The sequence below is a fragment of the Penaeus vannamei genome, chromosome 23 (assembly GCF_042767895.1).
Source record: "Penaeus vannamei isolate JL-2024 chromosome 23, ASM4276789v1, whole genome shotgun sequence".
Taxonomy (NCBI): Eukaryota; Metazoa; Arthropoda; class Malacostraca; order Decapoda; family Penaeidae; genus Penaeus; species Penaeus vannamei.
The window spans coordinates 5922564-5941717 of record NC_091571.1 but is presented as its reverse complement, the minus strand read 5'-3'; the positions used below and the strand labels follow the sequence as shown (position 1 = coordinate 5941717).

At 35.9% G+C, this 19154-nt stretch overlaps 1 protein-coding gene across 1 annotated transcript in view; it reads left to right on the top strand.

Annotated features, from left to right (window-relative positions):
• LOC113804620 (glucose dehydrogenase [FAD, quinone]) overlaps positions 1 to 19154 on the top strand; it is a 23654-nt gene continuing 4500 nt past the window's right edge. The window contains exons 1-8 of the mRNA XM_070137620.1: positions 1 to 186; positions 2357 to 2562; positions 2816 to 3005; positions 3310 to 3444; positions 3757 to 3878; positions 4169 to 4225; positions 18257 to 18370; positions 19137 to 19154. The exon at positions 19137 to 19154 is cut by the window's right edge and continues 139 nt beyond it. Coding sequence (XP_069993721.1) covers positions 27 to 186; positions 2357 to 2562; positions 2816 to 3005; positions 3310 to 3444; positions 3757 to 3878; positions 4169 to 4225; positions 18257 to 18370; positions 19137 to 19154 — 1002 coding nt within the window. The 5' untranslated portion in view covers positions 1 to 26. The remainder of the gene's footprint in view (positions 187 to 2356; positions 2563 to 2815; positions 3006 to 3309; positions 3445 to 3756; positions 3879 to 4168; positions 4226 to 18256; positions 18371 to 19136) is intronic.

Below are 19154 nucleotides of genomic sequence, written 5' to 3'. Positions count from 1 at the left end.
GAAAACTAAAGTGAAAACGAAGCAAGATGTTTAATATCTTCAGTTCCTTCCCAACCCGCGTGTTACTCGACGCGGTTCTACCCGTTCTGCGGCTCCTACTCGCTTCGGTGATGAAAGAAGCCCTGCTCACAGCTTCCGATCTTCGACCTCCTGAAAAACTCACGGTGCAATACGACTTCATTGTGGGTAAGTGGTCCAGTTTCATTGAGCTGGTTTTAGGTCATTTATCTTTAAAAGTCAAGGGGTCTTAAGGATGTTGGAGATCTCTGTAAATAACCGCAGGCATTCATATCTACTTTAATATTTCCCATATCATCGGTAAGACTTAAATATATGAAATATTAGGTACCTTCTACTAACCTATTTACTAATTCTCGACCAAGGTACATCGTAAGTTTTCTCAGTTATAATAACCGTGAATAATTATTGGCGATATGACTTTTCTCGTCTCGGATGACTTGCTGAAATGAGTTGCAGCATAGGTTTATTTTCATGCTGAAGACACGGTACAATATAAGGTAAGGTAAGGAAAAATAACGGAAAAAACGTAACGGTTTCTTTAATTAAAAGGTGAATGTTTACAACAGGACCGTACAGAGAGGAGAAAAAGTTCCCATCTCAGGCCAGTAACATTGGGAATTCTGTGGGAGGCCTTTTCGGATTTAAAGAAAGTGGAAAAGTGAAAAAAATAAACGAGCCAAAATTCGGTTAATTAAATTATTTTTCAGAGATGCGCAAACGAACGAATGAGCATCATAAACGCACACTACCACACTGAACCATCACTGTATTACCGAACACAAATTGGGTTTACCTTATTTTGGTTGAGAAATGGCGAATCTCTGATGAACTGCAGCTGGAACACGTTTATTGTACTTCACTGAATTTAGTGTAATCCCGGACATCATAACAAATTCATTGTTCTTTTTTCAGTGGAATATCAAGAAAATAACACAAATAACACTGGACACAAACTTCACTTTTGAAACGAGCAATGACAACAGAACTGTAAAATTTGCCGGTAGATGGCAGACAGCGAGAGACAGCGCTCTCAATCTGTAAAATTCGTCTGCAAATGTCGAAAACAAAAGCTATCGACGCAGATGTAGAATAAATGTAGAATTAAGTTGTTAATATGTTTTCAGAGGAATATAATGCAAATGATAGTAAATTATATATTTCCTTAGACTCTTGAATTAATTCTGATTATTAATATGCCCAAAGGCCATGGAAATCTAACGAAATATTCATTAATTACTGTGCGCATCTGTTTCAATTTTGATATCGAAAATTTGTAATTTCTCATTATCTGAAATACTATGGTTTCCGATTTTCTACAAATCAGTCAGGTCATATGGTATACTTCAATAATATTGAATTTTAAGCTTTTTGATACGCACAATACTGAAATACAAAAACACGAATGAAAAGATATAAATTAAATGAATATCCAAATCTTACCGAAACGATAATATAGTTACCTATTTATAGTAAACGTTTTCTGTGAAACCTTCAAAGAAAACGTAAAAGATTATTGAAATCTGCACATACTCTTTTATTTTTTTTCCAAGCCAACGATTATGTGTTTTGCCTAAAAAAGATTTCGTTAATTCAAAATGAAAATTAGATTAGATTTCACAGCAAGAAATATGAAATGAGCAAAAAATATTTGAAAACGCTGAACTGAAGATATTTGATAATAATATCTGAAATATAAAGAAACTGAAATATAATGAATGATACCAACTGCAAAATGGTCAATGATTCTTTTTTGCGTAATTTGTGGAACGCTTGGCTTTAAAGAATTATATTTAACATGAATATGTGAATAGAGCTTTAGGGCTCGACCAAATTCATAAACCCACAAACATAACCTTCAGACACACATACTACACTTTCTCTATTTCTCTTGCTCTCTCTGACTGCCTCGCTCTGTCTGTCTGTCTGTCTGCTTCTCTCTGTCTTGCTCTCTCTCTCTCTCGCGCGCGCGCCCCTTCTCTCCTTGTCTCTTTCTGTATGTACACATGTACGTATGTCTGCATGTGTGTATTACCCTGCAAGGTATATATAGACCTTGTTACCCTGCAGGCCTCCTTACCGCCTCTCTGTCTCTCTCCTTCTCTTTCTCTCTCTCTCTGTCCCTCTCTTCCTCCCCTCCTTCCATTCCTCCTAATCACCTGGCAATCGATCTATTTATCTATTTTTCTGCTTATCCATTTGCCCACCTATCTACATTTACCTCTGTGTCCCCCCCCCCTCTACCACTACCTCTCCCTCCACGCATTATTACATACATTCGACTTTCAACTTTCACGTCATTTAAGCGAGCATTCAATCCGCCCTTTGGTCTCGGCAGTGGGCGGGGGGACGGCCGGAAGTGTGGTGGCCGCCCGACTCGCCGAAGTTAGCTGGTGGCGGGTGCTGGTGCTGGAGGCCGGGGGGTCGCCGCCCCTGGAGAGCTACGTCCCTGGCCTCGAGGGGCTGGGGTACCTTCGGGGGAACAACAACTGGGATTACGTGACGGAGCGGCAGAGGAACGCGCTGAAGAATTATGACGGGCAGGTGTGTTGTTATTCTGTTCATTATTTGTGGGTTTGCTTTGCTGTTTGTTTGTTCGTTTATTTACTCGTTTATCTGTACATTTATTCAGTTTCTTGGATTTTGCCATTTATAATCCTCGACAAGCTATCAGTGAAAAGCAGACATTAATTGATCTATCATTCTTATCAATTTCCCCAAAGTATTTTGAATCCGCTTACGAACGAGAAACTGTCGCGGAAATACAAGATACGTACATTGAACCACTCCCCTGCAGAGCGCACCTATTCTCCAAGGACGCGTTCTAGGAGGCTCCAGCACCACCAACGAGATGCTCTACGTCCGGGGGAATCGTCGAGACTTCGATCACTGGGCGGACCTTGACAACCCCGGCTGGGACTACGAATCGGTGCTCTACTACTTCAGGAAAGCGGAGGACTATCGCGGTGGACACTTGGGGGATACAGGTGAGCTTATCGATAAAGATAACATGTTCGTAACACGTCGGGAGACAGTATGTTCGTGAATGTGGATTTTTTCTTCTGAAATGTTATGTTTGACGTAGACGTGTATATGTAAATCACAGTTATATAGATTATAAACTTTATAATCAAGGTCTTTCTTATTTCACTATCGTAACAAGTTCAAACAAACCAGAATCCTTTGAATCACTTACTACCAATTATTCCAAATAAGCAAAACCTATGTGGTTCATATACCATTGATACAACACGCAATTCATCTCTACTGATACCTTATCCCTTACCCAAGAGGAATACCACGGGAGAGGAGGGCCCTTACCTGTATCTCCTCACCCAAGGAAGGAGGGTCTCACTCAGGCTTTCTTCGACGCTGCCCATGACCTTGGCTGCCCTACGGTCGACCCCAACGGACCTGACCAACTAGGTAAGTTCTTGGGGATTAGTTAAAGCATGATTTGAAGATGGTGGGAGTGATTGCTGTTGGTTATTTTTTGTGATTATTGGAAGGTGAGGTTGGTTTGAGGGTTTGTTTTCGTGTCGGGATGTTTAGCGTCGCCTAAACATTTTGCCATGAATGGAAAGAGAATAATGAACAATAAATCTACGTTTCCCAGCATATCTTTCATCATTCTTCCATTATCAACCTCCAGAAACGAACACAGTGTACTCAGTCTGTCAATATAAACTCAAATAAGTTATCAACTGATATTCATATGTGTATTTATTTCTTCAAAAGGAATATCTGGAACGTACCACGCCATAGGGAACGGTATTAGATCTTCGACTGCGGAAACCTACTTAAGACCTGCAGCTTCTTGGCCAAACCTTCACATTCTCCACAGTGCCACAGTCTTGAAGGTCAGTCTACTTACAAAAAAAAAATAACTACAAAATTAACTAAAAAGACAGATATGTATATCCTTTCAGTAAGAATAACACAACTAAATCGTTTTGATAACTCTTTATATTTTCACCACATACCATTCGTGCCATTACAGATAAAAATGACGAAGTTGATTCAAATAATTCTTGACAAGTTCACCAACTCATCAACCATTCTTCAATATCTTTTCCATCCTCAGTGTAACTACTTCAACTTTCCGAAATATAAATGATAGAAGTCGCTGACGTTTTATTCACGCCAACAGATCGTGTTCACGAAGGACAAGAGAGCAGCTGGTGTCGTGTTCGAACATGCTGGAGAGGTGATTACATGTTCTCATGTTTATTTCGAGTCGACTGGGTATTAGATATGTTCATTACGATGTGACTGGGTTTTTGATATGTTCATTACGAAAAGACTGGGTTTTAGATATGTTCATTACGATATGTCTGGGTTTTAGATATGTTCATTATGATATGACTGGGGTTTAGATATGTCCATTATGATGTGACTGGGTTTTTGATGTTCATTACGATATGACTATGTTTTAGATATGTTCATTATAATGTGACTGGGTTTTAGATATGTTCATTACGATATGACTGGGTTTTAGATATGTTCATTACGATGCGACTGGTTTTTGATATGTTCATTACGATGTGACTGGGTTTTAGATATGTTCATTACGATATGACTGGGTTTTAGATATGTTCATTACGAAATGACTAGGTTTTAGATATGTTCATTACGATATGACCGAGTTTTAGATACGTTCATTACGAATTGACTGGGTTTTAGATACGTTCATTACGATATGACTGGGTTTTAGATACGTTCATTACGAATTGACTGGGTTTTAGATACGTTCATTACGAAATGACTGGGTTTCAGATACGTTCATTACGAATTGACTGGGTTTTAGATACGTTCATTACGAAATGACTGGGTTTTAGATACGTTCATTACGAATTGACTGGGTTTTAGATACGTTCATTACGAATTGACTGGGTTTTAGATATGTTCATTACGAAATGACTGGGTTTTAGATACGTTCATTACGAATTGACTGGGTTTTAGATACGTTCATTACGAAATGACTGGGTTTTAGATACGTTCATTACGAATTGACTGGGTTTTAGATACGTTCATTACGAATTGACTGGGTTTTAGATACGTTCATTACGAATTGACTGGGTTTTAGATATGTTCATTACGAAATGACTGGGTTTTAGATACGTTCATTACGAAATGACTGGGTTTTAGATACGTTCATTACGAAATGACTGGGTTTTAGATACGTTCATTACGAATTGACTGGGTTTTAGATACGTTCATTACGAATTGACTGGGTTTTAGATATGTTCATTACGAATTGACTGGGTTTTAGATACGTTCATTACGAAATGACTGGGTTTTAGATACGTTCATTACGAATTGACTGGGTTTTAGATACGTTCATTACGAATTGACTGGGTTTTAGATACGTTCATTACGAAATGACTGGGTTTTAGATACGTTCATTACGAATTGACTGGGTTGTAGATACGTTCATTACGAATTGACTGGGTTTTAGATATGTTCATTACGAATTGACTGGGTTTTAGATATGTTCATTACGATGTGACTGGGTTTTAGATACGTTCATTACGAATTGACTGGGTTTTAGATACGTTCATTACGAAATGACTGGGTTTTAGTTACGTTCATTACGATATGACTGGTTTTAGATACGTTCATTACGAATTGACTGGGTTTTAGATACGTTCATTACGAAATGACTGGGTTTTAGATACGTTCATTACGAATTGACTGGGTTTTAGATACGTTCATTACGAATTGACTGGGTTTTAGATACGTTCATTACGAATTGACTGGGTTTTAGATACGTTCATTACGAAATGACTGGGTTTTAGTTACGTTCATTACGATATGACTGGTTTTAGATACGTTCATTACGAATTGACTGGGTTTTAGATACGTTCATTACGAAATGACTGGGTTTTAGTTACGTTCATTACGATATGACTGGTTTTAGATACGTTCATTACGAATTGACTGGGTTTTAGATACGTTCATTACGAATTGACTGGGTTTTAGATACGTTCATTACGATGTGACTGGGTTTTAGATATGTTCATTATGATATGACTGGGTTTTAGATATGTTCATTACGAATTGACTGGGTTTTAGATATGTTCATTATGATATGACTGGGTTTAAGATATGTTCATTACGATATGACTGGGTTTTAGATATGTTCATTACGATATGACTGGGTTTTAGATATGTTCATTACGATATTACTGGGTTTTAGATATGTTCATTACGATATGACTGGGTTTTAGATATGTTCATTATGATATGACTGGGTTTTAGATATGTTCATTACGAAATGACTAGGTTTTAGATATGTTCATTACGATATGACTGGGTTTTAGATATGTTCATTACGATATGACTGGGTTTTAGATATGTTCATTACGATATGACTGGGTTTTAGATATGTTCACTACGATGTGACTGGGTTTTAGATATGTTCATTACGAATTGACTGGGTTTTAGATATGTTCATTACGAATTGACTGGGTTTTAGATACGTTCATTACGAATTGACTGGGTTTTAGATATGTTCATTACGAATTGACTGGGTTTTAGATATGTTCATTACGAATTGACTGGGTTTTAGATATGTTCATTACGAATTGACTGGGTTTTAGATATGTTCATTACGAATTGACTGGGTTTTAGATATGTTCATTACGAATTGACTGGGTTTTAGATATGTTCATTATGAAATGACTGGGTTTTAGATATGTTCATTACGAATTGACTGGGTTTTAGATACGTTCATTACGAATTGACTGGGTTTTAGATATGTTCATTACGAATTGACTGGGTTTTAGATACGTTCATTACGAATTGACTGGGTTTTAGATATGTTCATTACGAATTGACTGGGTTTTAGATATGTTCATTACGAATTGACTGGGTTTTAGATACGTTCATTACGAATTGACTGGGTTTTAGATATGTTCATTACGAATTGACTGGGTTTTAGATATGTTCATTACGAATTGACTGGGTTTTAGATACGTTCATTACGAATTGACTGGGTTTTAGATATGTTCATTACGAATTGACTGGGTTTTAGATATGTTCATTACGAATTGACTGGGTTTTAGATACGTTCATTACGAATTGACTGGGTTTTAGATACGTTCATTACGAATTGACTGGGTTTTAGATATGTTCATTACGAAATGACTGGGTTTTAGATACGTTCATTACGAATTGACTGGGTTTTAGATACGTTCATTACGAATTGACTGGGTTTTAGATACGTTCATTACGAATTGACTGGGTTTTAGATATGTTCATTACGAAATGACTGGGTTTTAGATACGTTCATTACGAATTGACTGGGTTTTAGATACGTTCATTACGATGTGACTGGGTTTTAGATACGTTCATTACGAAATGACTGGGTTTTAGATACGTTCATTACGATATGACTGGGTTTTAGATACGTTCATTACGATGTGACTGGGTTTTAGATACGTTCATTACGATGTGACTGGGTTTTAGATACGTTCATTACGAATTGACTGGGTTTTAGATACGTTCATTACGAATTGACTGGGTTTTAGATATGTTCATTACGAAATGACTGGGTTTTAGATACGTTCATTACGAATTGACTGGGTTTTAGATACGTTCATTACGATGTGACTGGGTTTTAGATACGTTCATTACGAATTGACTGGGTTTTAGATACGTTCATTACGATGTGACTGGGTTTTAGATACGTTCATTACGAAATGACTGGGTTTTAGATACGTTCATTACGAATTGACTGGGTTTTAGATATGTTCATTACGAATTGACTGGGTTTTAGATACGTTCATTACGAATTGACTGGGTTTTAGATATGTTCATTACGAATTGACTGGGTTTTAGATATGTTCATTACGAATTGACTGGGTTTTAGATACGTTCATTACGAAATGACTGGGTTTTAGATACGTTCATTACGAAATGACTGGGTTTTAGATACGTTCATTACGAATTGACTGGGTTTTAGATATGTTCATTACGAAATGACTGGGTTTTAGATACGTTCATTACGAATTGACTGGGTTTTAGATACGTTCATTACGATGTGACTGGGTTTTAGATACGTTCATTACGAAATGACTGGGTTTTAGATACGTTCATTACGAATTGACTGGGTTTTAGATATGTTCATTACGAAATGACTGGGTTTTAGATATGTTCATTACGATATGACTGGGTTTTAGATATGTTCATTACGAAATGACTGGATTTTAGAGATGTTCATTATGATATGACTGGGTTTTTGATATGTTCATTACGATGTGACTGGGTTTTAGATATGTTCATTACGATGTGACTGGGTTTTAGATACGTTCATTACGAAATGACTGGGTTTTAGATACGTTCATTACGAATTGACCGGGTTTTAGATACGTTCATTACGATATGATTGGGTTTTAGATATGTTCATTACGAATTGACTGGGTTTTAGATATGTTCATTACGAAATGACTGGGTTTTAGATATGTTCATTACGATATGACTGGGTTTTAGATATGTTCATTATGATATGACTGGGTTTTTGATATGTTCATTACGATGTGACTGGGTTTTAGATATGTTCATTACGATGTGACTGGGTTTTAGATACGTTCATTACGAAATGACTGGGTTTTAGATACGTTCATTACGAATTGACCGGGTTTTAGATACGTTCATTACGAATTGACTGGGTTTTAGATATGTTCATTACGAAATGACTGGATTTTAGAGATGTTCATTATGATATGACTGGGTTTTAGATACGTTCATTACGAATTGACCGGGTTTTAGATACGTTCATTACGAATTGACTGGGTTTTAGATACGTTCATTACGAAATGACTGGGTTTTAGATACGTTCATTACGAAATGACTGGGTTTTAGATACGTTCATTACGAATTGACCGGGTTTTAGATACGTTCATTACGAATTGACTGGGTTTTAGATACGTTCATTACGAAATGACTGGGTTTTAGATACGTTCATTACGAATTGACCGGGTTTTAGATACGTTCATTACGAATTGACTGGGTTTTAGATACGTTCATTACGAATTGACTGGGTTTTAGATACGTTCATTACGAAATGACTGGGTTTTAGATACGTTCATTACGAAATGACTGGGTTTTAGATACGTTCATTACGAATTGACTGGGTTTTAGATACGTTCATTACGATGTGACTGGGTTTTAGATACGTTCATTACGAATTGACTGGGTTTTAGATACGTTCATTACGAATTGACTGGGTTTTAGATACGTTCATTACGAATTGACTGGGTTTTAGATATGTTCATTACGAATTGACTGGGTTTTAGATACGTTCATTACGAATTGACTGGGTTTTAGATACGTTCATTACGAAATGACTGGGTTTTAGATACGTTCATTACGATATGACTGGGTTTTAGATATGTTCATTACGAAATGACTGGGTTTTAGATACGTTCATTACGAAATGACTGGGTTTTAGATACGTTCATTACGAAATGACTGGGTTTTAGATACGTTCATTACGAATTGACTGGGTTTTAGATACGTTCATTACGAAATGACTGGGTTTTAGATACGTTCATTACGATATGACGGGTTTAGATATGTTCATTACGATATGACTGGGTTTTAGATACGTTCATTACGAATTGACTGGGTTTTAGATACGTTCATTACGAAATGACTGGGTTTTAGATACGTTCATTACGATATGACGGGTTTAGATATGTTCATTACGATATGACTGGGTTTTAGATACGTTCATTACGAATTGACTGGGTTTTAGATACGTTCATTACGAATTGACTGGGTTTTAGATACGTTCATTACGATATGACTGGGTTTTAGATACGTTCATTACGAAATGACTGGGTTTTAGATACGTTCATTACGAAATGACTGGGTTTTTGATATGTTCATTACGAATTGACTGGGTTTTAGATATGTTCATTACGATATGACTGGGTTTTAGATACGTTCATTACGAATTGACTGGGTTTTAGATACGTTCATTACGAAATGACTGGGTTTTAGATACGTTCATTACGAATTGACTGGGTTTTAGATACGTTCATTACGAATTGACTGGGTTTTAGATACGTTCATTACGAATTGACTGGGTTTTAGATACGTTCATTACGATATGACTGGGTTTTAGATACGTTCATTACGAAATGACTGGGTTTTAGATACGTTCATTACGAATTGACTGGGTTTTAGATACGTTCATTACGATATGACTGGGTTTTAGATACGTTCATTACGAAATGACTGGGTTTTAGATACGTTCATTACGAATTGACTGGGTTTTAGATACGTTCATTACGAAATGACTGGGTTTTAGATACGTTCATTACGAATTGACTGGGTTTTAGATACGTTCATTACGAATTGACTGGGTTTTAGATACGTTCATTACGAATTGACTGGGTTTTAGATACGTTCATTACGAAATGACTGGGTTTTAGATACGTTCATTACGAATTGACTGGGTTTTTGATACGTTCATTACGAAATGACTGGGTTTTAGATACGTTCATTACGAAATGACTGGGTTTTAGATACGTTCATTACGAATTGACTGGGTTTTTGATATGTTCATTACGAATTGACTGGGTTTTAGATATGTTCATTACGATATGACTGGGTTTTAGATACGTTCATTACGAATTGACTGGGTTTTAGATACGTTCATTACGAAATGACTGGGTTTTAGATACGTTCATTACGAATTGACTGGGTTTTAGATACGTTCATTACGAAACGACTGGGTTTTAGATACGTTCATTACGAATTGACTGGGTTTTAGATACGTTCATTACGAATTGACTGGGTTTTAGATACGTTCATTACGAAATGACTGGGTTTTAGATACGTTCATTACGAATTGACTGGGTTTTAGATACGTTCATTACGAATTGACTGGGTTTTAGATACGTTCATTACGAAATGACTGGGTTTTAGATACGTTCATTACGAATTGACTGGGTTTTAGATACGTTCATTACGAATTGACTGGGTTTTAGATACGTTCATTACGATGTGACTGGGTTTTAGATACGTTCATTACGAATTGACTGGGTTTTAGATACGTTCATTACGAAATGACTGGGTTTTAGATACGTTCATTACGAATTGACTGGGTTTTTGATACGTTCATTACGAAATGACTGGGTTTTAGATACGTTCATTACGAATTGACTGGGTTTTAGATACGTTCATTACGAAATGACTGGGTTTTAGATACGTTCATTACGAATTGACTGGGTTTTAGATACGTTCATTACGAAATGACTGGGTTTTAGATACGTTCATTACGAAATGACTGGGTTTTAGATACGTTCATTACGAATTGACTGGGTTTTAGATACGTTCATTACGAATTGACTGGGTTTTAGATACGTTCATTACGAATTGACTGGGTTTTAGATACGTTCATTACGAATTGACTGGGTTTTAGATACGTTCATTACGAATTGACTGGGTTTTAGATACGTTCATTACGAATTGACTGGGTTTTAGATACGTTCATTACGAATTGACTGGGTTTTAGATACGTTCATTACGAAATGACTGGGTTTTAGATACGTTCATTACGAATTGACTGGGTTTTAGATACGTTCATTACGAAATGACTGGGTTTTAGATACGTTCATTACGATGTGACTGGGTTTTAGATACGTTCATTACGAATTGACTGGGTTTTAGATACGTTCATTACGAATTGACTGGGTTTTAGATACGTTCATTACGAATTGACTGGGTTTTAGATACGTTCATTACGAATTGACTGGGTTTTAGATACGTTCATTACGAATTGACTGGGTTTTAGATACGTTCATTACGAATTGACTGGGTTTTAGATACGTTCATTACGAAATGACTGGGTTTTAGATACGTTCATTACGAATTGACTGGGTTTTAGATACGTTCATTACGAAATGACTGGGTTTTAGATACGTTCATTACGAATTGACTGGGTTTTAGATACGTTCATTACGAAATGACTGGGTTTTAGATACGTTCATTACGAATTGACTGGGTTTTAGATACGTTCATTACGATGTGACTGGGTTTTAGATACGTTCATTACGAATTGACTGGGTTTTAGATACGTTCATTACGAAATGACTGGGTTTTAGATATGTTCATTACGATGTGACTGGGTTTTAGATATGTTCATTACGATATGACTGGGTTTTAGATATGTTCATTACGATATGACTGGGTTTTAGATACGTTCATTACGAATTGACTGGGTTTTAGATATGTTCATTACGAATTGACTGGGTTTTAGATACGTTCATTACGATATGACTGGGTTTTAGATATGTTCATTACGATATGACTGGGTTTTAGATATGTTCATTACGATATGACTGGGTTTTAGATATGTTCATTATGATATGACTGGGTTTTAGATATGTTCATTACGAAATGACTGGGTTTTAGATATGTTCATTACGAAATGACTGGGTTTTAGATACGTTCATTACGAATTGACTGGGTTTTAGATATGTTCATTACGATATGACTGGGTTTTAGATACGTTCATTACGAATTGACTGGGTTTTAGATATGTTCATTACGAAATGACTGGGTTTTAGATACGTTCATTACGAATTGACTGGGTTTTAGATACGTTCATTACGAATTGACTGGGTTTTAGATACGTTCATTACGAAATGACTGGGTTTTAGATACGTTCATTACGAATTGACTGGGTTTTAGATACGTTCATTACGAATTGACTGGGTTTTAGATATGTTCACTACGATATGGCTAGATTTTAGATATGTTCATTATGATATGACTGGGTTTTAGATACGTTCATTACGAATTGACTGGGTTTTAGATATGTTCATTACGAAATGACTGGGTTTTAGATACGTTCATTACGAATTGACTGGGTTTTAGATACGTTCATTACGAAATGACTGGGTTTTAGATACGTTCATTACGAATTGACTGGGTTTTAGATACGTTCATTACGAATTGACTGGGTTTTAGATACGTTCATTACGAAATGACTGGGTTTTAGATACGTTCATTACGAATTGACTGGGTTTTAGATACGTTCATTACGAAATGACTGGGTTTTAGATATGTTCATTACGAATTGACTGGGTTTTAGATACGTTCATTACGAAATGACTGGGTTTTAGATATGTTCATTACGATATGACTGGGTTTTAGATATGTTCATTACGATATGACTGGGTTTTAGATATGTTCATTACGAATTGACTGGGTTTTAGATACGTTCATTACGAAATGACTGGGTTTTAGATACGTTCATTACGAAATGACTGGGTTTTAGATATGTTCATTACGATGTGACTGGGTTTTAGATACGTTCATTACGAAATGACTGGGTTTTAGATATGTTCATTACGATGTGACTGGGTTTTAGATATGTTCATTACGATGTGACTGGGTTTTAGATATGTTCACTACGATATGGCTAGATTTTAGATATGTTCATTACGATATGACTGGGTTTTAGATACGTTCATTACGAACTGACTGGGTTTTAGATACGTTCATTACGAAATGACTGGGTTTTAGATACGTTCATTACGAATTGACTGGGTTTTAGATACGTTCATTACGAAATGACTGGGTTTTAGATACGTTCATTACGAATTGACTGGGTTTTAGATATGTTCATTACGATATGACTGGGTTTTAGATATGTTCATTACGAATTGACTGGGTATTAGATACGTTCATTACGAATTGACTGGGTTTTAGATACGTTCATTACGAAATGACTGGGTTTTAGATACGTTCATTACGATATGACTGGGTTTTAGATATGTTCATTACGATGTGACTGGGTTTTAGATATGTTCATTACGATGTGACTGGGTTTTAGATATGTTCATTACGATGTGACTGGGTATTAGATACGTTCATTACGAATTGACTGGGTTTTAGATACGTTCATTACGATGTGACTGGGTTTTAGATACGTTCATTACGAATTGACTGGGTTTTAGATACGTTCATTACGAATTGACCGGGTTTTAGATACGTTCATTACGAAATGACTGGGTTTTAGATACGTTCATTACGAAATGACTGGGTTTTAGATATGTTCATTACGATGTGACTGGGTTTTAGATACGTTCATTACGAAATGACTGGGTTTTAGATACGTTCATTACGAATTGACTGGGTTTTAGATATGTTCATTACGATATGACTGGGTTTTAGATATGTTCATTACGAATTGACTGGGTTTTAGATACGTTCATTACGAAATGACTGGGTTTTAGATACGTTCATTACGAATTGACTGGGTTTTAGATATGTTCATTACGATATGACTGGGTTTTAGATATGTTCATTACGAATTGACTGGGTTTTAGATACGTTCATTACGAAATGACTGGGTTTTAGATACGTTCATTACGAATTGACTGGGTTTTAGATATGTTCATTACGATATGACTGGGTTTTAGATACGTTCATTACGAATTGACTGGGTATTAGATACGTTCATTACGAATTGACTGGGTTTTAGATACGTTCATTACGAAATGACTGGGTTTTAGATACGTTCATTACGATATGACTGGGTTTTAGATATGTTCATTACGATGTGACTGGGTTTTAGATATGTTCATTACGATGTGACTGGGTTTTAGATATGTTCATTACGATGTGACTGGGTATTAGATACGTTCATTACGAATTGACTGGGTTTTAGATACGTTCATTACGATGTGACTGGGTTTTAGATACGTTCATTACGAATTGACTGGGTTTTAGATACGTTCATTACGAATTGACCGGGTTTTAGATACGTTCATTACGAAATGACTGGGTTTTAGATACGTTCATTACGAAATGACTGGGTTTTAGATATGTTCATTACGATGTGACTGGGTTTTAGATACGTTCATTACGATATGACTGGGTTTTAGATATGTTCATTACGAAATGACTGGGTTTCAGATATGTTCATTATGATATGACTGGGTTTTTGATGTTCATTACGATATGACTGGGTTTTAGATATGTTCATTATGATATGACTGGGTTTTAGATATGTTCACTACGATATGGCTAAATTTTAGATATGTTCATTATGATATGACTGGGTTTTAGATATGTTCATTATGATGTGACTGGGGCTTAGATATGTTCATTACGAAATGACTGGGTTTTAGATACGTTCATTACGAATTGACTGGGTTTTAGATACGTTCATTACGAATTGACTGGGTTTTAGATACGTTCATTACGAATTGACTGGGTTTTAGATACGTTCATTACGATATGACTGGGTTTTAGATACGTTCATTACGATGTGACTGGGTTTTAGATACGTTCATTACGAAATGACTGGGTTTTAGATACGTTCATTACGATATGACTGGGTTTTAGATACGTTCATTACGAAATGACTGGGTTTTAGATACGTTCATTACGAAATGACTGGGTTTTAGATACGTTCATTACGAATTGACTGGGTTTTAGATACGTTCATTACGAATTGACTGGGTTTTAGATACGTTCATTACGATGTGACTGGGTTTTAGATATGTTCATTACGAATTGACTGGGTTTTAGATACGTTCATTACGAATTGACTGGGTTTTAGATACGTTCATTACGAATTGACTGGGTTTTAGATACGTTCATTACGAATTGACTGGGTTTTAGATACGTTCATTACGAATTGACTGGGTTTTAGATATGTTCATTACGAATTGACTGGGTTTTAGATACGTTCATTACGAATTGACTGGGTTTTAGATACGTTCATTACGAATTGACTGGGTTTTAGATACGTTCATTACGATGTGACTGGGTTTTAGATATGTTCATTACGAATTGACTGGGTTTTAGATACGTTCATTACGAAATGACTGGGTTTTAGATACGTTCATTACGATATGACTGGGTTTTAGATACGTTCATTACGATATGACTGGGTTTTAGATACGTTCATTACGAATTGACTGGGTTTTAGATACGTTCATTACGAATTGACTGGGTTTTAGATACGTTCATTACGAATTGACTGGGTTTTAGATACGTTCATTACGAATTGACTGGGTTTTAGATACGTTCATTACGAAATGACTGGGTTTTAGATACGTTCATTACGAATTGACTGGGTTTTAGATACGTTCATTACGAATTGACTGGGTTTTAGATACGTTCATTACGAATTGACTGGGTTTTAGATACGTTCATTACGAAATGACTGGGTTTTAGATACGTTCATTACGATATGACTGGGTTTTAGATACGTTCATTACGATATGACTGGGTTTTAGATACGATCATTACGAATTGACTGGGTTTTAGATACGTTCATTACGAATTGACTGGGTTTTAGATACGTTCATTACGAATTGACTGGGTTTTAGATACGTTCATTACGATGTGACTGGGTTTTAGATACGTTCATTACGAATTGACTGGGTTTTAGATACGTTCATTACGAATTGACTGGGTTTTAGATACGTTCATTACGAATTGACTGGGTTTTAGATACGTTCATTACGAAATGACTGGGTTTTAGATACGTTCATTACGATATGACTGGGTTTTAGATACGATCATTACGAAATGACTGGGTTTTAGATACGTTCATTACGAATTGACTGGGTTTTAGATATGTTCATTACGAATTGACTGGGTTTTAGATACGTTCATTACGAATTGACTGGGTTTTAGATACGTTCATTACGAATTGACTGGGTTTTAGATACGTTCATTGCGAATTGACTGGGTTTTAGATACGTTCATTACGAATTGACTGGGTTTTAGATACGTTCATTACGATGTGACTGGGTTTTTGATATGTTCATTACGATGTGACTGGGTTTTTGATATGTTCATTACGATGTGACTGGGTTTTAGATATGTTCATTATGATATGACTGGGTTTTAGATATGTTTATTAGGATATGACTGGGTTTTAGATATGTTCATTACGATATGACTTGGTTTTAGATATGTTCATTACGATGTGACTGGGTTTTAGATATGTTCATTACGATGTGACTGGGTTTTAGATACGTTCATTACGATGTGACTGGTTTTAGATATGTTCATTACGAAATTACTGGGTTTTAGATATGTTCATTACGATATGACTTGGTTTTAGATATGTTCATTACGATGTGACTGGGTTTTAGATATGTTCATTACGATATGACTGGGGTTTAGATATGTTCATTACGATATGATTAGGTTTTAGATATGTTCATTACGATATGTCTGGGTTTTATATATGTTCATTACGATATGACTGGTTTTTATATGTTCATTACGATGTGACTGGGTTTTAGATATGTTCATTATGATATGACTGGGGTTTAGATATGTTCATTGCGATATGACTGGGTTTTAGATATGTTCATTACGATGCGACTGGTTTTTGATATGTTCATTATGATATGACTGGGTTTTTGATATGTTCATTATGATATGACTGGGTTTTAGATATGTTCATTACGATATGACTGGGTTTTAGATATGTTCATTAGGATATGACTGGGTTTTAGATATGTTCATTACGATATGACTGGGTTTTAGATATATTTATTACGATATGACTGGGTTTTAGATATTTATACAATTATATTTATACAATTTATACAATTTATACTATTAGTGATATTAAAACTGCATATTTTCATCAGAGTAATTCGTTGCAATCAACTTGTCTGGGGAAAATAATAGAATGTGCATTTTATAGGTAGATGCCTCATCGTCGAAACCAGTTATGAGGTGAAAACAGACGAAAATGTATAAAAGACATATACGCAAATAAATGGAAATAAACAAAAGATAAAATATAGACGAAATTAACTATGAGACGAAAATAGACGAAAAGATACGAAAGAAAAGTTAGAACCTAAAAAGAAAAGAAAAGAACCTAAAAAGTAAAGAAAATAACCTATCAAGTAAAGAAAAGAATCTAAAAAGTAAAGAAAAAAAACTAAAAAGAAAAGAAAAGAACCTAAAAAGAAAAGAAAAGAACCTAAAAAGAAAAGAAAAGAACCTTAAATGTAAAGAAAAGAACCTAAAAAGTAAAGAAAAGAACCTAAAAGAAAAGAAAAAAACTAAAAAGTAAAGAAAAGAACCTAAAAAGTAAATAAAAGAACCTAAAAAGAAAAGAAAAGAACCTAAAAAGAAAAGAAAAGAACCTAAAAAGTAAATAAAAGAACCTAAACAAGAAAAGAAAAAAGAACCTAAAAAGAAACGAAAAGAGCCTAAAACGACCTTCCCTTGGCAGGTCTCCGCCGCGTTCGCCCAGCGGGAGGTCATCCTAACAGCAGGTGCCTTGGCGTCGCCGAAGCTGCTTATGGTGTCAGGTGTCGGTCCCGCTCGCCACCTCGCTCGCCACAACGTTAGTCCAACAGATATGATTAATTAAATCCGCTTGTGTGTTTGTTTGTTAGTGTGGTGCCCTGTCTGCCTCTCTCTGTCCATTCGTATGTCTGTCTGCCTGCTTCTCTGGCTGTTTGTGTTTGTCTGTCTGCTTCTCTGGCTGTTTGTGTTTGTCTGTCTGCTTCTCTGGCTGTTTGTTTTTGTCTGTCTGCTTCTCTGGCTGTTTGTGTTTGTCTGTCTGCTTCTCTGGCTGTTTGTGTTTGTCTGTCTGCTTCTCTGGCTGTTTGTGTTTGTCTGTCTGCTTCTCTGGCTGTTTGTGTTTGTCTGTCTGCTTCTCTGGCTGTTTGTGTTTGTCTGTGTATCTGCTTCTCTCTTTGTCGTTTTGTTTGTCAGCTTCTCTCTCTCTTTGTTTGTTTGTCTCTCTCTCTTTCTGATTTTCTGCCTGTCCGTGTTTGCCTTTTTATCACTGACTTTCCTTTCTTCATCAACATACGAGGATAATCTGAATGGTTATCAAATTTCCCATATGCATCTGTGCTTCAGCGATATCATGAACATTTTCATATTCATTATTTGTCCCATTCGAAGTTTATTTTGAATACATCATAGACACGACACCTGAACTTTTTATTTGAACATTTGTATTACTTGAAAAAAAAACATAACATTAGAGCCAAAATACGAGATTAAAAAAGCACATGCAAAACTCACACTATATTTATTCCTGGGCAACATCTTGCATACTTTCCCCCAAAACAAAGTCCACAAAGAAAGCAATCCTTCAGGTGGAAGTGATAGCAGAC